This window comes from Plectropomus leopardus, chromosome 1 (assembly GCF_026936395.1).
Source record: "Plectropomus leopardus strain MGB_pleo_1.0 chromosome 1, ASM2693639v1, whole genome shotgun sequence".
In the NCBI taxonomy this organism is placed as follows: Eukaryota; Metazoa; Chordata; class Actinopteri; order Perciformes; family Serranidae; genus Plectropomus; species Plectropomus leopardus.
Window position 1 is genome coordinate 24,354,012 of NC_142176.1, and position 26,535 is coordinate 24,380,546.

The window sequence follows — 26,535 nt, forward strand, 5'->3', positions numbered from 1 at the left end:
TCTTTTTAGTTTTTACTAGATGACTGTTAAACCTCAGTAATAAGGCTGCCTCCTCGTGAGAGTTCATCAACACTATATAGCCCAGAGCCTATATTCTTTGCTATGTGGTCAATTTGTCAGCTGGCTAAGCACAGCTTGAATGTGTCAGCTAAAGCAAATATCTTTCTGCAGGCCTGTAGTTTCAACATATCATAGTAACACTGAAATAGTAATAAGAACCGAGACCGTCTCCCCTAATCAATTACATTTTGTAAAATATATTTGGCATCAATGGTTTTTAATCTATTTCTATTTATTCTGTTTATTTCTAAATATGCGATTTATCTTAATGTAAATCTACTCTGCAGCAGTTCCTGTATATCAGCACTAGTTTGTTTTTTTCTCTTGCTCTTAGAGTGTTTCATTTTTCTTTCTTATTTCCTCCTGGTTTATGTGTACATATTTGTTCTGTCCCCTGTACTTTAAAACTCATCCCAACCATTTCCTCAGCCTGCAGGCTAATTTTCTCTCTCTTTGCCTCTGCCCTCCCCCTCAGCCCTTTCAGTTTCGGTGAATCAGTCAGCTGGGCTGCATCAAGCCAGGTTCTGCTCCACTACCTCTTTCCCTCCCTACTGTCCCTCTCTCACCTCCCTCGCCTCTCTGCTGTTTCTCTTTTTAATTCCTCTGATAGCCGACAGTTAACCCAAATTCACCTATCTGGAGAAACCACATGATGTCAAAGCCATAAACAAATAAAGTAGGAGGAGAAACCGTTCCTCCACAATTTATAAATAGAGTGTGTTTATGCTTGGTACGTGTGCTTGCACATAGAGAATTGTCTGCACATGTTTCTGTTTTCCTGTGTGCCTTACAAGGTGGAGCGGTGCTGTGCTGCAATATCAGCATTATGGTCACGTGAACTACAGTGAACTAGAGTTCATGTAATGCTGTCCCACTCAGAAAACCTTTATAGAAACTCTGACGAAAATCTCAGCCAATATGTCCGTCATACAGTGGTGGAAGAAGTACTCCGATTTTTTACTTCAGTAAAAGTAATAATAACAAAGTTGAGAAATGAAATTAGTATTAGTATTCAGGCTTTTCTCATTATCTTATATATACCCACAAAAAGCAATGCACCACAATTTATACTTAATTCACCTAATCACGAGCCAGTAATTCAATTAAAACCCAGGTTGTGATCATGTGACCAATCAAAGACAGAAGTAGTGTAAAGAGAAAAGGTCTGCACAAGCATGCAAGTAAGGGTGGTGGATGACTCAAACAATACAGTGTTTCCCCTGAGAAGTGTTCAAAACCAAGTGAACTTTGGGTTATTGTAGGGTAAATTGTCACCATGTTTTTTTGTTTTTTTTAATGCATAAGTTTTTAACCAATGTTGTTCCTGGATAGCCTAACTTAAAATAACATATCTTTTTTTTAATTGATTCATATTTTGTATTAATAATCCTAATCTGCAAAGAACTATCAACTAAAGATGTCAAATTATTGTAGTAATTGTACAATATGTTGGATTAGAACTGAAAAGAGGCACAAAATGCAAATACTCATGTAAAGTATGCCTATGATTGGGAGAAAAAGGGGAAACAATTGTATTATAATGAGCATATTGATCTTAAAATGTCAATTTAAATCACACATATAGCATGACAGAAAGTCAATGAACATCACACTTAAATTCAGCCCAAACAATCCTCAACTAGGCATGATTCCCATGACCATGATACTACTGCTATGGCTAGATACTAATCCTAGATCTGCAAAAGTCTGACATTGAGACACAGGGGCAACACATTAGGGTGGAACAGGTAATGGCAAACAATTTATGCAAACATCCCATGTTTTCATTATGCCAGTGTGGCTTAGCTTTATGTTATTCTGAGTTTAAATATTTTGACATGTCATTGACTCACATAGTAGTTTAGTTTAAATATGGATACATACAAAAAACAACTGTACCCATCAGCTTTACAAATGTCTTTAGTTCCAACCAAGCAATTTTATTGATCGAGATTAAATCCATGAGCGCTGATACACAGTACAACATCACCAGGACTTCTAACTCTTTATGAATCACTCTGATTTACAGCCCTTTCTAAACTGTTAATTATGCAAACATCAACAGTCGGTAGTTTTCTAATGTTAATGTAGATTGAAGTGTAACAGACTACTCTGGAGGCCTGCTGTGTGTCCCTCTGGAGTCCCCCTGTAGCAGGAAAAAATGTAATGAGAGGAACCTCCACTCATTATGGGGCTCATGCATGTGTGGGAGTTTTGGTTAAGGAAAATAAACCGGCGGCAGTTGCTGTTGGAGCTGTCACACCGTCTTCTGTCCGGTTTATTGTTTTATAAGTTATCCAGTTAGGCGAAACCCAGGACTCTCGGTTAAAGTGGTGGCGGCGGTGTCCTTCAACAAGCTGCTGTGAGGACTTTTCTGTGGACGTGTGCAGCCGTTAGCCGTGCTATTGTTTTTAGCTTAGCTGCCTCAGTATAGCTAGCTGGCTAACCGCCGCATGGTGCTTCAAGACTGCGGGCAACAACGTTACGAAGATGTGGAGACGAGGAGCCTTTTAAACCCGACACGGGATGTTTGACAGTGGGGGACTCCGAGGTCGACCTGCCTTCTCCCTTCACTGGTGACAGAAACTAGAGTTTCCTCAGCTGGAGGCGGCGGAGACTGCTGTTATGAGCCGGTAAGGACTCTTTCTACTAGCCTCCATAAGTTAAGAGAGACACACAACATACAACAGTCTGCTACAGTTAATAGACTCTTATTTCACTGGAAACACACAGATAATTGCACAGGATACTACACATCTGTCTTTCACATAACATGTAGACTTAACTAACACAAAGGTTGTTTATTTGTTTTTTGTTTTTTTACCAACACAAATTGGCAAGCTAGTTTGCAGGAGAAAGTTCTGTGTTGCTAGGCAACAGCTGTCACTTCCAGCGGCTGGGGAACTTTTTGTGTAAATGGAGCCAAAAACATCATTAGATGAACAAACAAATCATACAATGTTGTCTCATAGTACTGTTAATTAATAAGTGACACTTGTTGAACTGTTGTATGAAAGCAGTATCACACTCCAGGTCGTGCTGTTGTACTGTATTTCATCATGGCTGTGATTATCTATGACCAAATTACAGCAGTGATGATATACAGTACAACAGCACTACCTCACCTGTGATATTTCATAATAAAATAGAGGCACTAGTCTTCACATTACGTATTTCTAACTCAGTACTATTGTACCCTATAGATCACAGCCCAGTGCTAATTTAGTCCCCTGCCACACAGCTGAGAGCACAGTTAAAGGGTTAACCGTTTAATACTGCAATTGTGGCTGGGTTAAGTGTAGTGTGAAAAGAGGTAATAATCATTTTAGAGTTGACCAAGATTAAAGTTTGGCTCACAGCCAGTCTTACTCTGTGTTGGTTGTTAAAGAAGCTAATTAAACCCACATGAAAGCCTCTCCTTGGGAGCCAGAAAGATTAAACACCCTCAGGTGTAGTCTCTCTCTCTCCAACTACTGCACAACAAAAATGGAACGATTAAACAGCATGCAATGTGTAAAAAGTGATTTAGCTGGTGTGTTTTCAGATGCAGTATTAATCATAATCAAGATCTCAGTGACGGAAATAATGTTGTAATAATAATGATGCTGCTGGAGATTTATTAAAAGCTTCAGTTTGTTTACATGTAGCTCATCTATTCAGCTTGGTCCAGTGTGCAGATCAAGTCACTGTTTGTATGAGCAATTTCAATTTTTAATTGCTTATTAGTTCAGCAAATTTACCGTTATGAGACAGCGATTGTACTCGTTGTTAATCCCTTTGTCTTCTGTATTACATAATCGCACAGGAGACATGTGTGCATGTCCTTAGTGTATATTATTTCATGAATGCCTCTACTTAAAACAATCATTAACACATAAATGATCCTCCTAAAACATGTCAAGTCTTTTATTCCTCTGAATCCCTCTTTTGAGTGTGTGCATGTATTCTGTCTGCTGTTATACATTGTCAGTGTAAAGTTTACAGTGGCGTCTTCACATTCTTGCTCCTTGATATGTGTAAAGACGCACACACACACACACACACACACACACACACACACTCGTTCCACACACACACTCTCCATAAGCTTCCTGTTCGCCTGGCTGAAATCTGTGGGTCCTGAGCTCCTGTTGCTGAGGGGAAACCAGCTGCACACTCATCCAATCCTCCTGCCAGCCCTCCTGCTAATGGAACAGCCCAGTGCACCCCTGTCCACCCCTGCCATAGGAAAACATTTGGTACATCCCATTGGTGCTTCTCTAGCTGGTTTGTCACTGACTCAGTAGTATCAAAGCAGTTAGCCAAACGGCAGCCTGAACACACACGCACACTGCAAGAGTGAGGACGTAAAAAGAGAGAGTTACGAGAGAGAAGGGAAGAAATTCTCTCCTGGTTGTTTTGCATCCCTGATATGACCCTGTTCAGCCCAAGATGTGAGTATATAAGGGTTTATCCTCATGTGTGTGTGTGTTTATGCATTTGTTAGTAGATGTTTGCATGCAGCACTGTGTTTCTGAAAGACAGTATTTTGCCCTCCCCTCCCATCTCCTGCCTCTCTGCTCGTAGACTCAGCCTGTGTTTGATAAATTGAATCCCATATTTCTCTTCACTTTTGCCTCAGAACTGTTTTTGTTCTGGCTTTCTCTGTACCCACACATTGGTTGAATCAATTGGTGGTTTTGAAAAGGATTTGTGCCGGGATGTTTAAGGTTATGATGTAAACACTGTGATGCATGAACAGCTGACAACTTCATCAAATATCGTGCAGGTGCATATCATCAAATAGCATCTCTCACACTGGCAAGGTCAGCATTCGCTCTCTGGACACAAAGGCTTAGAAAGCAGAAACAGAAACAGAAAAGGCTTAATTAAGTCTGCCTGACTAAAGCATGTTTTATATTTTCAGCTGTTGATTGAGTGGTGCATCTCTTTTGTGAACAGTTTCTAATCTGAGCTGCTGCATCACAACTTCAGTGTAGTTCAGAAAATGCACTCTACTCCCAATGTCTGTTGGGAACGTGAAGTCATCAGCAGAGTTCAATACAGGCTCGGAAACTACAGTCAAACTACTCTCAGCGTGGTTTGCGTTCATTCCCCTCCTCTTTTGCTGCTGTTATGTATAGATCTGTTTATTTCTGGCTCACTCTAGCACGCCTCTCAACATGCCATCTATTCATATCAACCTTTACTATCTGCTTCACTTTATTTATCCATCATAATCCATGTTTTATTTGACAGTAACACCTGTGATTACTCACACTTATCCTTCAGAGTGGCAGCTAAAGCTTCTCGGTTGCTGCTTGGCTCTAAGTATGACCTGAGGTCATTTGCAGTGCAAAAGATGGAGAGGATGCAGCATGACAGAGTGCAAAGCCTGGCAGCAAGAAGCATGCATGCTGCGCTTTAACATCCACTTTTGACAAACTACCTTCTCTTCATATGTGGGGTGCCAGACGGTGGCCTGATTAATAAAGGTGGCTAAAAAGCTGTGTGTGTGTTTAAGTGAAAGTAACTCTTTTTTGATCCATTAAATGTTTGCAAATGGATGCAAATTGAAAGTGTGACAACAGCAGATTTTCAAACAATTAATAATCTAATCAGTTGGAATTCTAAAGTAAGCACAAGTGAAATAAACTTTGTGTGAAAAATGGAACAAACTCAGGTGGAGAAATCAATTTTGTTCTTATGCATCTTTCTGATGCTTTGTCGCATATATTGTTTTTCTTTTCAATTTTGTTCAGAGCAAAAATGTATAGGTTTTCATGGAATTGAAAGACGTGACAGTAATAAATTGGAATGTGCACTACAAAAAAGGAAAATAGAGTGAAATCAGTTTTGCACTCCCAGTTGCCATAGTTTCAATTATTGTTGGTGTTCAGTGACTTTGATTTTTTTGTCTTTTTTGGTGTTATGTTGGGGAGAGGAAAGATGTGTGAGTAGCAGTAGTACAAAACATTGTTTTTTTTCCTCCTAAATTGAAATACCACTGAAGATATTTGTGTCGCTCATTGGCTTGTGCGTTTGTGTTCTGTTCAAAAATCAGCTGTGTGATTGTGAGATTAGCTGAAAAACATATTTAAAAAAAACATGAAGGATGCGGTTCAACCCATTGCATGAAAAATTGAAGAATCAGGAAGAAAGAAAATGATGATAGAAAACAGAAAATTTGTTGATGCTTTTATCTGTGTTATTATCCCATCTCCCACACATCAGCTACTTTAAAGTGCTCAGATTAACAGACTTACTGCAGTGAATTATATTTTTTTATGCACAGTACTATATGATAACTATTTTCTTGTGTGTGTGTGTGTCAGTACATGTCTCAAAGCAAATTATGGTGGCCTTTTTCAAAATGGCAAGAATGGAAGTCTCAGGAAAAAGATTGTAGTGTTTCCATGTTTATTTGCACAAGAAGATGAGGCCGCATGCCAGAAACGTCTGTGAACATTAAGTGCATGCACAAGCACAAATCCCAATTCATGTTTCAACAGAATCCATGACTGTCTTGATGTTTTTTTTTCTTGAGTTTTAGGATTGCATTCATGAATCACATAAAGACTAATTGTAGAGTAGAGTATTTGCCAGGAAGTGAGATCACAGGTTCAGAAGGAGCTTTCTTGGAGCTGGTAGAAAGGCCACTTCAGGATGTTGACTGGCTGACTGTTGTGTGTAAAGGCCAACAAGTCTCCTGCTTCCTCTGGAGATTCAGAATAAATCAGAATAGGAAAAGCTTTCCCACACTTTGTGATGTGTTACTTTGTTCCCAGGTTGTGTGATGAAGCTTTCCCTCACTTTGGCTCAGTATGAAGCGACGGTGTGGCACTCAGCCTGACATCCATTGATACAAAGCTCACTGATAGACCAGGGATTGTGGCAGAGGCAGAGGCTTTCTAACTCGTTATGTCTTATCATGTGTGACCTTGATGTGTCCTCTGGTGTACTTTACCCTTGTCTCAGATATGTGCTGTCTGTTATATTGCTGTTTGATTTCTGTATGATCTACCTGTACTAATGTCTGTTGGGCTCGTCCCTGATTCAGCTGATCTGTAGCGAGATTAATGGCTCCCCACAGAGTGTTATATTACGACATGCCACCCATAATAATGATACTATCACCACACAGGCAGTTTTATGAAATGCAATATACTGCACATTAATTGTCTCTGATGCATGTCAGCATCAGTATTGACATACAACTGGAATAACAAAATAATCTTTCAAAAATCAGCAATTAATTCTCCACATGTACTATTTTTTTATTTATACATTGCATTATTGTTCATTTTTAATGATATATTTTTGTTAGAGTCCAATATTTTTCTCCCCTTTTAAACCTTTCACCTAACCGAAACTATCCCTTTGCCTTATGTTAAAAAGCATCCTGAAATAATGAAAGGAATATGAAGAATACAGCAGTAATTGGTAATACTAAAAAACTGTTAATACATTTTTAATAACACTATATTTTAATGGTAAAAAGATATGTGTATTAATGTATTTTTCAACAACTATAATGCCTCCATAAGTGGAAGCTTGTGTATAAATGTATGACAGTATTGTAAAACACCGCTGCAATATGATAAAATATGTCTTCATAGACAAAGTTATATTTTTTGACAAATACCGCACATCAATAAGCACTCAGTGTCCTTTTATTTCCATGCAGCTACATTACATTGTGTTCTAAACCGTTTTAAGTGTTAATATTGTGCTTATGAATGCTGAAGGGGCGACCTCTCATCTGCTAGAGTGTGCGCCACATATAGGCTGAGGCCTCTGCTGCGGCCTGGGTTCGATTCCAACCTGTGGCCATTTGCTGTGTGTCATCCCTCTTTCTCTCTCTCCCACCTCCACTGTCAGTCTACAGCTGTCCTGTCAATAAAAGGCAAAATGGTTGGTGAGAGAAAAATGTATAATTATATCACAACAAGGATGATCATCACATTCATCATTGCCACAGCCAGCACTATTACTGAGTGTAATATGGGTTATCAAGGCCACAAGTGGTAATTATATAGGCCACTGTATTTAAGTAGCCAGCAAACCCCTACAAAAATTGCATTTGACAATATCAAGCCTAATTAATATATTTAACATAAAGTTAGTATTTTCTTTAGGGGTGTGTCTGTGAGAGAAAGCGCGAGACAGAGAGAGAAGTCTGCACTGGAGAAGTTAATTGTAGCACATAGGATTTTGTTTACCAAATAACAGTCTGATTACCTCCTGAGGTTTTGCACCCGTTGAGCGAGACAACTGTGCTCGGCAGCATCCTCCCCTCTCCCTGTGTAATGGCTTCTTCATACAGTCAATCATACAGTTGTCATGTTGCTCAGAAAACACTTCATAAAACCTCAGTTTTGTTTTCGTCTGCCATGCAATCACTTCTGCCCCAATCTGTGTAGATGACAAACTGTCCAGCATATTTTTAAAGATATCTTTGGGGCATCTCAGTCGAGGAAGAAACTGTCACATGAAAATATTAAACTGGAAATCTAAAAAGTTGGCCTGTCTGGGAGAGGTGGTCAATTTGATATGAAACTAGTTATCAAAATGATTTTGCAGTAATATTTTTATATATACCTTATAATATATTGAGTCATTTTCTGGTCTTACCTAGAGGCTGCATTACAACTTCTGAAATTGTTTAAATGACTTTATTTTATCTGAGTAAAATTACCAATTGATGCCTCCTTTTGGGGTTCAGTGCCTCTACTCAAACATTATTGTTCACATATATTTTACAATGCATTTATTTTCCCCAAAATATTGCAACTTCTCTGCCTTTGAGGTATTTAAAACATGCTTTACATTTAATTTGTCTATATTTCTCATATGAAAAACACAGTCGTTTTTTCTGGGGTGTGGATTGGAGCTGAACAATAAGTTAAATTAATATCAACATTGCAATATAGCCAAATGCAATATCCAAATTGTAAAATGTGTCACAATACGCCATATTAAATTAAGTATTGTGGTGCTACAAAGAAATTAAATTCCATTTAAATTTGATTTAGAAAGGATCATGCTTGTTTAGATCCGAACCGAGCAAACATTACATCATTATTTTTTTATATTTTTCTTAGTGAAAATGAAATGCAGAAATTACCATTGCCGCTAAAATCTTAACATAACTCGTATCACATTATCTGTCAATATAATCACTATATATGTTTATATATATGTATATATATATGTGTGTATATGTGTGCGTGTGTGTGTGTGTGTGTGTGTGTGTATATATATATATATATATATATATATATATATGCATATCTTGTATGCCTTCCGTGAATGTATGCATAGCTCATGCAAATAATAGTTAAGCTTTCAGCAGCAGGGGCCGGTTCCTCACCAGCAGAGTTGGCTGCAGAGAAGCTATAGCCAGCAGGTCACTGTTTGACTAAAACTGTCAGGAAATTATCACTGCTGTGGGAGGTAAAGGCACATACACGTGTCTAAATTTCTTTTCACACATTCAAACCCCATACTTAATTAATTGTAGCTTCCAGCCATTTGACAGTCACGCTGTGTGAGTGTATGTGCAGCTGGCCTAGTCACACTCCATTCACCACCCATCTGTCCATGTCAGGCTGGCCTCCACTCCTCTCCTCGTCTTTTCACTCTGCCACTTTTCTCTCTCTTTTACACTCACCTTTGGTAAATCACTGCTGAGCCACGACCAACATGAGCAGCGAGCTGTTGGCACATCCTGTAATCAAGATGGCTCGTGGTTAAATAGCCCATTTGTACATGTGTACAGAGGTGTTTGCAGGAGTGATGCAGAAACACAGAGAGAGATGGGCTTTGGCTCATGAGACAAGCTGCACCAGGCTTCTCATGTACGCTTGCAGACGGGAGACAAAAATGGAGGTGAACAGCTGGCTTGGAGCGGCAGAGGCAATCAACAGAGAGTGATAGATGATAGAATTACGTGAAAAACAGCCACTGTCAGTCTTTGCCGGCCCTTCAGTCATTATCATGTCAAATCATGACAACAGCTACAACAGTTTAGACTCATTTTTCTCAAATAAAGAGTAATCTTAGGTGTGGGACAAACATGGCAATCCAGAGGTGTTTCAGGTCAGTTAATCATCTGAATAATCTTCTCTGTGCTTCGTACCCCTGCTGTGTTTTGTCATGATGCTCTTTGCTGTATCAGTACAAAGTTAATTGGTTGCTCTTCCATGCAGACATGAGCATGAGTGGAGAGTTGAAGTCCAGCCGCTCCAGGGCTGCAAGTAAGAGGGCCAGCAACACCACTTATGGGTGAGTACAACCCCTGTCCACCTTCACTCCCTGCATGTACTCTATTCTTTGATGCAAACCTTTATCTGTAACTGAATGGGTGCACCTCAGCGTTGCAATCAATGCAACATTATTCGTTATTAGCTTCATACTAGCTGCGTATGTAAGCTGCTATTGATTTTAGCCAGAGGTGCTGTCTCCATCCGTCAGTGTTTTAATCTCTCTGTTGATGTAGTGCTCACATATGAGTGCAGCTGATTACTGTTTATTGCTGGTGGTTCAATACAGTGCTGCAGAGCTATACTAATATTAACTGTGTGCTCAGATAGCTGGCAAGGGGAACGAGGGGCAGTGGGAGAGATGACTGTGTGCGGGCTTGTTTAAATTCATTCATGCCTTCATTACTCTTACCTCCAACTCTCTCCTTGAACTGCATCTCGTACTCTGACTGCAACTCTGTAGACTTGAGCTCTTCTAATGAGCATAACCCACAGGAAGTACTCTGTCTGAAGTTTGAGCTCTCACCTGACTCACTCTCCTATATGTCCTCTGGAAGACCATTTATTGTCCTTCATGCAGCGATGAACGTGGAAACAATAGAAAAAGGCCCCTAGAAAATATCACATAATCAGAAAAGGGAGACACCGTTATTGCAAAAATGTCAATAGTTTTAATTCAACAGATTCAACAAAAAAATTTATAATGAAATCACTGTGAGTAGCTGCACCAATACAGGCACACAAGACTTTTTGCTGACAATGGAGATAGTGACAGCAGAGATACTCATATTAAAGCAACTGTGGTAGACATAATGAATGATACTGAAATACTTTGCAATACTATCCACCCTAGGACACCAGAATGCAAAATACATTAAAAATACAAACAAGAACAGGAAATGAATATTAACAGATGTAACAATGTTGATGCTAGGCAAAATCAGCAAATCTCATTACTATTCTGCATAACTGGGACTCAACATATGTTTCCAGCTTCGCTATAAATACTGATATTTTTTAAGCTCCAGTTCCTGTCTCTGTGCTGGTTTTATCATTGCATACAGTGGTATGTTGAGGTAATAATATTGCAATATAGGACATTATATATTATGTCCCCAGCGTGTCCTTCATAACTGTTAATCCAGCTTGGCATGTGCTCCCTCCTCCACTCCCTATAACCATCTCTGCCTAAACCTTAAACCCCCCCAAACGTTATTTGCCCACTCCACCATGTAGTTATTCAACAGCGTGCAGCCACGCATTAATGAGGTTAGTCATACAACACACACACACACACACACACACACACACACACACACACACACACACACGCTCGCACGCAATGACTAACCACAAATGGAACACACCTGAGGTAGCAGTCCTGATATAGCCTCAGATTGCATGGACCTAAAGTAGGCTCTCTGTGACCATTTCAGGTTAATGGAAACGTCCAGTCGACTGAACCAAGCTGAGAATCAGCAACATGCTCACAGTGACAATGTCGATGTTAAACAGTGACAGTACTGACCATGATCACCATCTTAAGACTAATTTATACTCCCTTTACGTACAAATATCAATTCATTTATTTGAAACATTGTAACCGTCACTGCCGCTCAATCGATCCTTTATGTTGGCATAGATACATTTACTACTGGCACTGGAGCAGAGTCAAAAGTTTCACACAACTATAAACATAGTGACACTGCATGAGGCTGCAATAATGTACCCTTTAAAGGGAGAATCATCATCAATGGTATGTTTACTATATTTGCAATTTGTTTCATTATGCCATTTTTAAAATGTCTTTGTTGTGTCCTATGGTCGTATCTTCCTCTGACTACGCTTCAATGCCCCCACGATCTCTGCTGGTACTGCTCTGTTTTGTCCATATCTGTAAGCTTTCAGAAAATGGGTGCAAGTACAGACTTATTGAACAGACAGAAAGCTCCATTCCTGTCTGTATATGTATCTAACATTGAATTGAGCGTAAATTAGCCATTAGTGTAACTTGTTACCATTTACTAATTAGCACAAATACAATGTACAGTAGAGGCTACAGTAGTTTTTTACTCATTTAACTAACTAAAATGCATGGAGTCTTGTCTGTCTGTCTGTCTGTAGTTTTGGTTTTTTTTTTTCACTTGATCGACTTCATACTTGGCGGGTGTTTTGTACGGGTTTGTTGAAACAAGGAAGCACAGTGTGAATAGTGAACTCTTGAGACCTACAAGACATATTTTTTTAGTAGTGTGGTATGTACTCACTGTGTGGTGTATTGAAAGGGAACCCCTGTTAACTGTTGCACTGCCAAACAGCAGGCTGGATACAGCTCGTTCTCCATCATTCGCTACAGTACCTTCAGCAGCAGATGATTAAAGAGAGACTGGAGATGTTACATTGTAGCAAAGGCGAACGTTTCCAGCATCAGCGATATAACTTTCAGACTGAATGCCTTTGTTCCAGGACCCAAGGAAGAGTAAAGTTGAGTGTTACTTTTTTTGGATGAGTGGTTCTCAAGAAAGCTGCCGGCAGCAATACCAGAGTACAATCTATCGGCCTATTCTGAGCTGACACTGCAAAAGATTTAATAAAAATTGATAAACAACCTCATGGAGGTATTAGAAAAAAAGGAGGATCACCTAAGTCACAAGGGTTCATCTTCTAGGCAACATGAACGTCTGTATAAAATATCAATACACTCCATCCAATAGTGGTTGAGATATTTCAGTCTCCGCCAAAGTGGGCCGACACATACACATTGCCATCTGTAGATATCGTGACTAAAAACATTCATATGCACATGATGTGAAACAGAAAACATGATTAAAATAGTTTTGCTTTCATGTTCAGAGGAAGGCAGTATCTAAATGTGTTTATTCATTTCCCTGCACAGCACTCTATAGATTTGGTGTTCTAGAAAAGAGGTAAATAAATTATAAGACAAACCAATCTACATGATTGTTTCCCAGAAAAACAAACTAGAACACAGCTAGAGTCACAAATGTAAATCACGGTGAGACAGCCACCAAAAATTTCTCTGTCCAGACTCCAATAATCCTGCTCCATGCTGCTGGCAGCAGCGTGCCCCGTCTCCTCCCTCCTCCCACTGTTCTCACAGAGCCGGCCAACAAACACTGCTGCCCGTGGCCTAGATTACTTTGCAAACAAACTTTCCAACTCATGTCTAAGACGCTAAAGCAGTGTAATCTCTTCATGAAATACCATGGTAGTTGCCAGCATTTTATTATTGCTCAAAAGTTGCATTATTTAGCTCAAAAATATTTTTTCCCCTTCTTTCTTAAATAAACTCAATAAAAGTTTGTGTTTTATTTCACAAGTCGTAATGTAGTCCAAGTTTTTTCTCTTGTTAGCCGGCACTTATTTTTTCCCCCCTTTTCCTTTCCTCCCACTCTCACATATGTCTCCCCTCAGGCCATTTGCTCCAGAGCAACCCTGACAACATAAGGGTTTTGTCATCATTTATCGTCCATACTTTCTGAGTGTCACAGGTCCCCTCTAGCTTAGGGAGCCCCAGCTGTGGATGGAGCGGTGGGGTAGAGAGAGTGGCAAGCGTTTCACAACCCAGATGCTGCTGCTGCTGCTGCTGCCATGGCCTCTGTGTGCTCCAGTGCACCACTATAAAAGCTCACTGTACTGTGTGGCCTGTATAAGGAAGGTCAGGTGCCAGAGGAAGGGCCCCAAGGGCGTGCGTGCGCGTGTGCACTTGCACGCGTGTGTGCATATGATTATCTAAAGAAGTGGTTAACCAGAATAAAAGGTTGTTGTAGTTAGCAGTTTCCCTGTTATAGATGAGACAGACACTAATGTTTCTCTGCAGTCCTCTATAGCACTGATCCTTAGTTTGTGTCTGTGAGGCCATAACTTCCTCTGCAGAAATGTCCAGCCTGTGTTAGGGTCATTACATTTTATTATCTGCTCCACTTTGCATCTCAGTGAAGAGGGGACTTGCTTGGACACCAAGTGCGTGTTGAGCATCTGGTCTCTGGTATTTTTGTCGGCGCTTCACTCTTTTAATATTCTCTCATCTGTTCTGATTATCAGAAGGGCTGGTCATAGAGGAGTTAAAGTTAGGATGGAAACAATCCAGCGGGCCCATCTGTCATATAGGTTTAGAAAAAAGAACAGGGGCAGGAAAGGTGGAGGCATCAGGGTGTAAAGTCCGCAGTTACCAGGGGCAGTGGGTAATGGTGTCCTCTCTGTTCTGTGTGCTGCAACTTAAAGGCTAATCTGGTGGCAGATAATACTAAAATGCTTAGGAGAATGACAAGAAATGGGTCACATAAGTGGACCAGGGCAACTAAAACAATATGTTTGGTTTATTACAACTTGGGTCTTATTTTTATGGTTTTCCCATCATTTTTTTTGGTGATAATTTTGTACATGCTACATATATTGCTACAATAACTATCTCTCTATCTTACAGTTTTGTTTTGTTTTTAACAGAAACAAGTAAATTAAACATATTCACAAGAAAAGACTAAAGTGAACTTTAAAATTCATTCTGTAAAGGGCATAGAAATCCATTACATTTCACAGACTGACTTTATAATTTAAATCTGACCTCACATACTTGCGTTATTGTGCATGGTTTTTTTATCTGGTGAAGCAATCATCCTTCTTACCCCATCAGACTCATAGTGATGTTGCCATCTTAACCATTATTTTGGTAAACTGTCAGATGTTATGACCAAAACTATACAATTAGGTCAGAGGTTGTAATAAAGGTAAACTCTTCTTTAAGGGTCCAGTGTGTTTGATGAAAGGTGTGGCATTGGGAATAGGGATGGGAAATAAGTTTATTACAATGATATCGTACTATGAGACTATATACTATATATCTGTATTTTTAATATTCTAATCTGACTTTTCCTAGTTTCAAAGGCTGCATTATAGTAGGTGATGACATTTCCCAAATGTACAGACTATTGTAGTTGTTTTTTGCCTTTACCCACTTAGTCTTTATATTCACATTACTGATGATTATTTATTAAAAATCTCATTAATTAAAAATGCACCAATAGTCAACCCTACAATATTGTTGCAATATCAATATTGTGGTATTTGGTCTAAAATCTCGTAATGTTTGATTTTCTGCAGATTGCCAAACCCTAACTGGTATTAGATCTGTAAAGCTACAGGATGCAGCTTTTTTTAAAGTGGGTGTATTTTTAGTCACGTCTTTCTGCATGACTTGTCACTTATTTTGTCACTTTGTATACGTGTATCTCGCCTGGGGCTCAGCTGGTTGACATCTGTGAAAACCACCACAAGCAGTGAAAAAGCAAAGGGCAAATGGAGGCAATCTGCTGTTAAGAAAACAATGTCTAAGTTCCCTCATTTTTATGAGCAACCATTTTCTGCCGGACATATTTCTGTGACATCACTCTGATTGTCACAACAGAGTTGACTGCCAGCTGTTATGACACCCACCCACAGCTTCATCTGTACACATAACATTGCGATCATCTCTTGTGTGTTGTTAGTGTTGTTAATAAGTGAAAATAGCCTGTTCAAAAAACATGAATATAAATATGGAAATAGATGCAATACACTGTTTTATACCCCCCCTACTCTCTACACTTTTTCAAGTGTGGATGTCGGGTTATTATGAACTGTGTGTGATTGGAGCAGTGCAAAGGGTACTATAACCATCCTGCAGGCTGCTGTACTCATTTCCTCACAGCACATAACTGTCCCGCGTTTACTGACTTCTCTAGTCACTGTGGCACATATTTTCTTCTTTTTAAATATATTTAGAAAATCAACTACTTAAGGAAAAGGAGGCACCTACTGCAGCATGACCTTGGTTCTGGATGTTCATTTGTGTCATATATTGAAAAGCACTCCAGTTCACAGTGATGCATCTCTCACCATTTAGTTTCTCCTCGCAAATAGCAAGACCATTCTGCCTATGTCTTCGGTGAAATGAAGTTAAATGAGGTGCAGAGAGAGTTCATGTTTGTTAGTGATTTTGTTTGGAGTAGCTATGATATTCTGGCCATGCCAGACACAATGTGGCCTGTCAGGTTGGTGACTGACTGTAGAACAAGCATGAAATCTGTTGATTGGTACATGTTTAACACCCTCACTTCCAGATCAATACAGCAAGAGTTTATCTGTTGTATCACATAAATCTACTACTTTAGCCCGCACACATCTTTCTAACATTAGAATTTAGTGAGATTATAATAATTTGTTGTATTTTTCCATAACTGACAATCCAATTGACGCGTCCATCGTGGCCCACACACACCAAACTGACATCAAAAAACTAGCATCCGAATAAAGACAGGCTGCATCATCTAAGGTTGCGCTGAATACCCCACAAAGACTACAGCCAATGACCAACGAGTGCATATGTTATGTGCCTGCTTGAAAGGAAATAACTCTCCATAAAAGCAGGTGGCAGTTATATTTGTCATTCAAAAAGGGAAACCTGAAGATCGTAATGGCATATTCAAGACGCTAGTTAACCAGGTAGCAGATTAACAACATAATCATATATAGAAAGAACAAAAGATGTTTACTGTGCACTAACGAACAATAACACAAACAATTATGAACCACTTCTATCTAACTTTATTTTTTAAATCTCACACCTAACTTGACCTAATCTGTTTGTTTGCCTTCCTAACATCTGTGTTTTCTTCTCCTACACCAATAGATCGCCAAAGGGATGACATTTTTCTGTAGGCTGACACAGAAACCTCACCGTAGTTCCCTTGTCAGACAGCCAATGGGATTTTTTTTCATTGGATTTTGGATTACTGTAGAAAATAAGCGTTGTGGCAAACAAATTCTTATAACACATGTTTTGTTCAGCATAAAGTCAACAAGGGCTGACTAGTGCAAATGGTGCAGGACACAAAAACAATGATTACAGATACTCATCGATGGTCAACTGTCAGCTTGGTGTGTCAGGGCCCTTTACACAGTTACTGACCAGATGTGTGGATGTGAGGAATTAGGCAGGATTTAAACTTGTGTCTTAAGCAGTCTTTTTTTATTTTCACAACGTCTTCTGTTGTGTGTACAATCGAGTGCCTTTAAGCAGCTGCTGTCCGTCAGTGTGTGCCTTTACCGCTAATTTATTGCCTCTCCCCCCTGACTTCAAGTGGGGTCATTTTGAACAGCTATAAACACTTGCCATTAAACATGCTGGGACAACAACTGGTGCGCACTAGTTCTTTTGAAGCAGACCAAAGCCAACATCCTCACACCATCCCTGATTGAACAATTGAGTACCCACCATGTCGAATTAAGGAAAGCTTTTGCTTTTACTGTGGCAAAAACAGCCCACTAACTATTTATTAAAGTCCTGTGTACCTTCCCCTTCCTCTTCAAGTTCAATTTTACAGTGTCAATGCTATTTTCATTTCTCTGTCCAGCTTTTCCATCTGTTCCTTGTCGGCTTTCTCTCTGTGTGGATGCACAGACGATGTGCTGTCTGCAGTCGGTTCCTCGGAGAGATAATGGGGGAAGAGGGTTTACTGTAGGTAAAGGTCAGTGCAGTCAGAGGTGGATGTACTGCTGTGGAAAAGGTCACTCTGTGCAGAGAAAGGGGGAGGGTGCATCTGCTGGTCTCAACTGAAGATAGGAGACAGGTGGATGCAGAGAGTGATATGGAGGTTGTAGACATGTTGCTCTGTGGAGAAAGGTCTTGAGTCAGTGGTGGTGACACCAATAGCTTAGGGCATGATGGCAAGAATGGCCATGATCGCATAACTGGAAAAATGAAAATGTTTTTCTAGCCATTTTGGTGTGTGTGTGTTTGTATCTATATCATTTACCTATTTGCATTACCACGCCAGATAAGTTATCGCTCCTGTCCTGCAGACTTATCACTCTACAGGGGTTGGTCCCTCTGCTAATGAAGTCATCTCTGTCCCTAATGCCAATTTGAGGCTGGGAGGAGAAAAGTGAGGGAAGCAGGTTCGAGAGGGAGAAAAGGAGGCATGAATAAGGATTGATGCAAAAGACACACAGGGTGTAATATAGAGCAACAACAGTACAGTGTGAAACAAGTGAAAGAGAGAGAAGTAGATAGGACAGAAAAATGCAGCGAGAAAAAGAAATAACAACAGTCGGAGAGAGTGAGGGGTGAAGAAAGCAAAGGAGGGGAAGCAAGTGAGCACTGCACTGCGTGTCATTGGCCCCCTGGCGTGAACAATCCATCTCAAATTGATCTTCCAGCTCGGCCCAGCAGGGCATTCTGAATCAATCTCAAATTGATCTCAGTGCCAGAGGTCGGGAAAACTAGCAGTGGAGCTTATCAGAAATATAGTGGTGCTGGGAGGATCTGACAGGGAAACTTATCACACTGCACAACAGGAAATGGGCTCTGAGCCCCCGGGGCAGCAAGAGGACGAGCCTGCTCCCTGTACACACACACACGCACGCACACACACACACACACACACACACACACACACACACACACACACACACACACACACACACACACAAACCACACACTCGCCAGCACACACAGATTCAATGTCTCTGCGTGTACCCAACACAACCATACACTGACACATGCTCCCCAGTGTTCAGCACAGTACTAGGAGTGTATATTGCATAGACACAGGCACAAGCTCAAACACACACACACACACACACACATACACACACACACACAGGCACACTGCTCAGGCATCAGAACAAACCTAGAGGCTACGTCAAAAGCTAAAAAGTTTGTCAGAGCACAATATGTCAATATATTTTAAGTTAGACAGGTGAGATTCGAGGCCTGGAGCGCTTAATGGCTTATAACACATTTAATGTGTCCTCAGCAAGGCTGTGTGAAAGGCCGGAGGAAGGACAATCAATACCGGCTTGCATTTAGACGGTCAGTCAGCTTAAGGGAGCAACCTGCCTCTCGAGGCTCAATGAAAAATAAAACCAAATAAACAATTGTTCAAAAGTGACTTTTACCTCCCAGTGTCTCTTAAAACACTTAAAAAATCCATTCCAGGAGCACAGGAACTTCACATCAGTGCCATATCTTCCACAGCACACTGAGCTTGAGTAACATTATGACCAAATGAAAAATCAACTGGCTGCTGATATTTAGCAACTTTTGGGGACTCCAGTGTTTGTTGGCCAGTGTTCCCTCTCATGTTTCTAAGGGTTTATGGAGTGTTTTTTCTCTCACAGCTGCTTGGGTCACCAGATTGGAGCTGACAGCAACTTTACAGAGCACAACCAGAAACCAGAACACACAAAAAACTAACTCAAAGTTCATTTTGATGACAGAGAGAGCTGCAGAATGACACAGAGATAGGGCGATGGGAGTGATACAGGCAATGAGAGACTGTGGGAGTGCAGGGAAAAAGAGTGAGGAGGAGGGGAAGGGTGTCTTTGAGCATGTCAGCGATTGGGAGGCAGCAGGAGAGCCTTTTCTGTGGCCTGGACTGGAAAAGCTCTCTGTCAGCACAGAGGGGTAATGGGGGTTAGCAGGGTGAATAGAGGGAGTGAAGATGAGTGTGTGAGTATATAAAATGTGTGAGTGTGTGAGTACAAGCGTTTGAATGTCCCAAGGGGTACTGCAGAATATTAGTGACCCCAGTGACCCTCAGGACACGAGCATGTATGTATGCACTCGAAATGCCAAATACGATCTTGGAACCCATTGTTTTTTTGGTCTGATGACAATAAGCCTCTGAGGGCGAGGGCAAATATTTCAGGCTGAACCAGTATAGCCAGTGGCTATCCGAGTGAAGACTCCCTCTTCTCGTGTGCCAGTCATTATGGCTAATCTCTATAAGCAGATATCTGCCAAAAGAATGCAGATACATTTAAAAAAGCCAGCATAAAGCTAACTCGTCGTCATACAATAGCCAGTGGGTTCCGACTTTGCAGTGTGTACTGACTCTCTGCACAGACTCTTTACCCTCCGTCAAATGTGATTGGTCAATACTCATAGGACTACAAATGGAAACCATAATGCCTCTGATAGCAAAATCTAGTCTTGTAGCCTGCAGACTCTGGATACATGCAGAATCTGTTTATAGAGATTATGCCAAATAATGGTGACAGCAACATTCTTGCTCAAATTGCGGCCCACAGGCCAATGTCAGCCCTCAGAAAAATGCTGTGCCGCCCTTGAGCATGAAATGAAATGTAAACTTTAGATTTTAATAATTTGCGGCCCATTTCAATACTTTGACTCTTAATAACTTACATTTAATGAATTATTAGCAGACTGTATGCCTAAGTGCTTCCAACTTCAATGTGTTAGCGTGATGAGTACGAGCCATCACAGCATGCTGTGGGATCCATAATAACATGTTGAAAGGATGGACTTAAGTAGCTTCAACTGACACTGTGAATAAAACAAAACATCCCATAGGACGGGGAAACAAGCAACTCTGCAGAATTAACTGCCACGATACAAAGACAGATGCTGATTTTAAAGACAGATCATTAAGTGGAAATCCTGTTGTGGCTCAGTCTCCCTTCACCACAGAGTCCAGTGCACAAGCACCAACTTAAGCCAATGAATACTTCAGCAAAAAACAGCCAGACCTGTGTTTGACCCTAGGCCTCCATGAGGGACACACACACACACACACACACACACACACACACACACACACACACACACACACACACAACATACACACGCACCTGAAAGTCACCTGCCTGCAGCTTTGTTGTACACTCCATTTATTCTTTCAGTCTAGTGATACCCTCTAACGAACGCCCTTGAAACTCTACTCACACACTCACACTCTTTTGTTTTATCATTTCTTAGACCTTCCTCTGTGACGACATTCATAGACCTTTTCGTCACAGCAGACATTTTGACTTTTAACAGGAAAAGCACAGGTGAAACAAATTTCACTAACGATGGCTCGTTTACATCAAGTATCCCAGTAAAAGTGTGACAGGCTCACATACATAGAATGCAGTTGTTATTTTGTCAAAATGTCTGCTGTCATGGCAATGGTTTGTTGTGCATGCTGGCTCACTGTCACATTGTCATGGCTTACTGGGGCACTTGAATAGAACACAGCAGTTGTTAAGCCATGAATTATGAACAACAACTGTGATTTCCCTGCTATGACAAGCCAAAATGTCTGTGCTGTAAAAATGATCTATTCCTATACTCCTAACCTCAAAAACCATCACTGTGGAGATAGCCAATATGAATTACATCTGTCATGATATATACTGTATGTCAATTTACATCATGATATCCATATTTGTTGAGAAACTGTTAAAGCAGTACCCCTCAGTTTATGTACGTCAGAGTCTGTTCATGAGTCTTGTGTGAAAAATAGTTGTTTAAGTCCTGTGTGGCTCCAGAGGGAGCTGTGTGACATCTGATAAATGTCCTCAAGTGACGTCAGCACCAGTCGGGGCTGAAGACTACAAGTTAGAAAATTTAAAAATCTGGAGGTGTTGAATTATTAATAAGTGAACGGACCAGACTTCTGTGGGTAATGTAGTGGGTGTCCAGTTTTGACAAGGAAAAAACACCCTGTTAAATAAAAAAAGACTGTCTTTGGTTCTGCTGCATCAATTTAGTTTTCTTTTTTTAACACATTGCAAATCTGACAGTGTTATGCTGAATCACACTGATGCATAAAAATCCAATATTTCCATTAATATTATTGATTAAATCAATTGCCCATTATGACAGCGATTCTCAAACTTTTAACACAGCGTAGCACCTCAGAATAAATTAGACTCTCAAATACAGTAGTGTAGGCTTACCCTTTTAAGCTATGGACAGATCACTGCAGAGGCAGGTTTATTCCTACTCTTAAGATTATTTATTGTTGACTGTTGTCAGCTGCACTGTTAAAAGAGGAAGCACTAAAACTGGTAAGCTCTACCTCATAACTCTCTTACACTGTAAGGGCCAGCCCCTCGTCAGGTGCTGTGGAGACTTCACTGACTCTTCTTAAGTAGCACCAGCACTTGCACTCGATACACTTCCACTTCAGCTTCAACTGGGCAGCTTGAGATATTCTCCTCTTTATCTGCACTTCTCTTCCTAAAAGTTCCCTCTTGGAGCCACGTTTGCAGTCCTTTTAAACCATTTATTTTACCTCTGCTGACTATCTAGCTGTCATAATTTAGCTCGTAACTCATGGATGAATGCATGTGCTATCTCATAAATGTCAATGCATAGCAGGCTAATATTATAAAGAAAAAATATGACAGAAAAGGCAAAACTTATTTTAAATCCATTTCAGTGTTCTGATAAGTTAAGTATTTTCATAAGAACCATTGACCTAATACACCTAGAGAAAATTAAGGGATAGCTAGCTCATATAAACACTGAAAGAAACACAAAGAAACTTGCTGTTTTTATTTCAAATGTGTACACTTGATCACATTCACCACCTGTAAAGGTATGTAATAATTACATTTTTTTTATAATATCCTGAAAAACCTTAAAAGCAGAGTCTATCTGAGTATTTAGTTCTGCTGCATTGCTCTTGGATGTCCTTAAACTTCTGTTTATTGCTCCTTTCTGCAGCACCAAACCACTTAGTTTTTGTTTGAGATGTACAAACACAATGTCTTAATGTTGTACACTTGTCTCCCTCCTTTAACACATCCCTGTCTCGTCACTCTTGATTTCTCTGCCTCTTCCAATTTCATCTATACAAAAGCCAGGAATATAGAGGCAGGTTGTTGACTTAACGTAGCAAATGTTGGCTGAGGTTAAAGTTTTGTCTCGTGAGGATGGCAGACTGCAGTCTGAGGTTGACTCGGTAAATGTCAGTCCTGTCGATCACAGTTAAAACCACAGACAGCTCTTCAAAGGGCCTTTCTGAATGGCAGCTTATTATTTGCCCTAGATATCCCCCAAATGTTCAGACCCTCTCTTGCTGTCCGAGGAGACATTTTGTTTGCTCCGTGGCTGGATGACAAAGTCTAACTAGACACAGCTACACACAAGCACACACACACACTCAGTGCTTTGGTATTTTTGTGACAGTGTCTTGTCCTTTTTACTTTCCTTTTGGTAGCGAGCACAGAAGTTAATTTTAGTTCATCTCAACCATACTGCTTTGCCCTTCATGCAGTTGAGCTGAAGTGACTTTTAGCTTTTAATTCTTTGATAATTTCAGGACAACAGTGTAGCTCAGGACAATGAAACGATGCAGGGGCTTGACAGATTTGAAAAGGCTGAAACGATTAATTACTCCAGGCAGCCTCGGGTAACCTTTTAACTTTGTGCTCTAAGTCGGTTCTGACGGGGATAGTCACCCTGGTTAGAGGAAGTGTCTTGATATCTGTGCTCCTCAAGCTCCTTTCGAGTAATGGGTGGAGGGGAGGGGTCGCTGTCGGTGCCCTGGATGTCACTTGTCACCTTACTGCTGTGTAATGCAGCTAATTAGCACTAAATAACCTGAACTCTGAAATTTCCAATTACTGCTCCCAGCGAGACCCTGGGTTTTTGATGAATGGAACGGAGCTAAAGCAGTTGGCCCTCCTGCAGAGAAACCACACATATCCACGTACAAAGAAGCACATGCACTGCATCACTAACAGGCAGACGACATGTTAACTTTCGTTCCTGACAACCTCTCACTCCCTGGGGAGCTCCAACAACAAGCTTTAATTCAAAAGAAGCTTTAAAAAACGTAGCGTTGTTTGCTCATTTTGTCAAGTTGTGTGCAGATGGTCTCAAGTCATGCAGAAGAATTGGACTTATCCCACTCCAAACACTCTGCCTCCAGGAGGATTAGGCCACATTTTCGACGCTACTGAGGGGTGCATGTTTCTTCATCGAGCTAAACCCACACTTATCTACATATGCACATATTTATGGTGTGCAGACATACCTACACCCACATGCTGTTGGTGAGCACCCGTGTAGAAATCACTGCAGCACACACACACACACACACACAGACATAAATTATAGTGTACGTCTACCAGGGATTTGAATTCATAGGTTGGAGTTTTTGGCTCTGTGATCTTATTTTTAGACTTGCTTTGTATTTCGGTATCAAACAAAGGCCAAATGCAGCACCCAATCAGACTGGATAATAGGAAGTGTTTTTACTGTGACAACAAAACATGTACACAGTGTTATTCATTTATTCATATCCACAGTGCAAAACGAGCAATTAATATAAAAGCTCTTTGGGCTTTTAATCACAGTAAACACCTGTAAGAGCATCTGATTTAAAAGGTAGATTATGTTAATCTTTGTTTAGACAGTCCAGGGTTATTTACAGTGGGCTCCTCTCCTTTCCTGTCCTGTCCTGTCCTCTCCTGTCCTCTCCTCTCCTCTCCTCTCCTCTCCTCTTGCTGTATCTTCAACATCACTGTGTTTACTCAAATTTTTATGTTTTTAGTAGAGCTGTCAGGGTTAACGCATTAACTGCAATGTGATTAAGGTCCATACATAAAATGTTAATTTTTGTTCAATCACTTTAATCACTTTCGGACAGTCCCATCTTTAAGAGGCTGTACTGAGTTTTAAAGCTACAGTGATGGTACTGGTATCATGGTATTGGTGATGGAAAAACAGAATGCCTATTTCATGGGGTTCCTTGACCTCTGACCTCAAGATATCTGAATAAAAATGGGTTCTGTAGGTACCCATGAGTCTCTTTTTCAGACATGCCCACATAGTGCTAGTCCTATTGAGTATTTTTGCTGTTTTTATTAGTTTTTTTTGTTGTCCTACACAAGACAATCTGGTAAGAATGTTTTACCTTGTCACTATGGACTTCAAAATCATTTGAAATACAAAATAATCGAATTAAAATGTGTGATTCAAAAATGTGATTAATCAGGATTAAATATTGACTGTTTTTGCAGTTAATTGCGATTTATCAAATTAATTCATTTGACAGCCCTAGTTTTTAGCGTTGTAGAGCTTCTGTTCAGTCTTTTGAAGCTCTTCAGCTGCCGTGTGATCAAAGGCCTGCTGCAAATAGTGACATTAAGGTTTAATGGTTACAGACCGTAAGCACATGGTATTCCGTCCCTCATGAGAAAACAGTTGAAAACACTGTCTCTTTTATGGCTTAGTTATGTCAGATAGGCATTTTCATCCATCAAGCTACAACGAAACATCACTGTTTGCTGGTTCTGATGCTAACAGTGCATGCTGATTCATGGCACTCACTCATTATTTCCAACTCTGACATTCTTTGGCTAATCAAACGGTAACCATACCATGCAACACCCCGCCTCCTCCCTGCCACGGCTGATCCTACAAGCCCGCTGCATCAGTCAGGAATGTCCACACCCCGACAGCTGAAGGGGAATGTGACTCATTCCTTTCTCTGTCCCCATCCTTGTCTCTTTAACAAATGCACCACTCCATCCTTTCGCGCTCTCCCGCTCCACTTTATCCACTCTGGCTTGAGAGCTTTGGCAAGGTGGCTCTGCCTCCTGCCATGTGATGAGTACAGATATGAGGGGACATGTGGGGTGTACCCTGATGGACAAATGGACCAAAAAAAAACAAAAAGAAAAAACAAATCTCCCTCCTATGGGAGACTCTTTATTGAGTGTCCTGCCCCATGATTCATCTGATATCATGTACTGCCTGTTATGCTCCGGTTCGAGTCCTGGCTCCTGTTCAGTACCTTATTGATGCAGCAGCACTCCCCAGCTCCGCTCTATCAGTGCTCTGCTCTTCCGCTCCTCTTTCTGACGATGTGGCTGCAATCAAACCTAAGGGCCTGTCGGCCATTCAGGGCTACTTAAACTAAAGTGAGGAAGGATGAGTGCAATCTGACACATAACCCTTATCTATGTGCCTCTATTTCTCTGACTGAATAAATTGCTCTTGGGCTATAATTTAACCTTGATGTATGTAGGATATAAATTTATGAGCTCCTGGAGTTGCCATTACTCTAGTACCTCTCATGCTCTGGCCTACAGCTGTACATCACCATCCTGCAGCACATACAGTATATCCAAATGATGCAGACCAGTGGGCCAAGCAGTAATGGATGTCAAGGAGCAGATTACATGGTAATGTGTTATTGATCAGCTACTTTCTTACACACGTCATTGATTAAAGCAGTGGAGTGTGTGATCGCTGCATGTTTAAGCAGGAGCTCAGGAAATAATAAAGATGCTCTTTGTCAAATGTTAATTTTCCCTCAGGACAAGTGTAAAAGAGTGCGTGCGTGCGTGTGTGTGTGTAGGGGTTGTGTATTTAATTGCCTATAAGGGTGTAGGTAGTTTTATACAGCAATAATGATTTATTATATAT

At 40.5% G+C, this 26,535-nt stretch overlaps 1 protein-coding gene across 1 annotated transcript in view; it reads left to right on the forward strand.

Moving 5' to 3' along the window:
- The first annotated feature begins 4,334 nt into the window (after positions 1 to 4,334).
- Positions 4,335 to 26,535, forward strand: part of LOC121945359 (uncharacterized) — a 49,031-nt gene continuing 26,830 nt past the window's right edge. The window contains exons 1-2 of the mRNA XM_042489493.2: positions 4,335 to 4,493; positions 10,251 to 10,326. Coding sequence (XP_042345427.1) covers positions 4,472 to 4,493; positions 10,251 to 10,326 — 98 coding nt within the window. The 5' untranslated portion in view covers positions 4,335 to 4,471. The remainder of the gene's footprint in view (positions 4,494 to 10,250; positions 10,327 to 26,535) is intronic.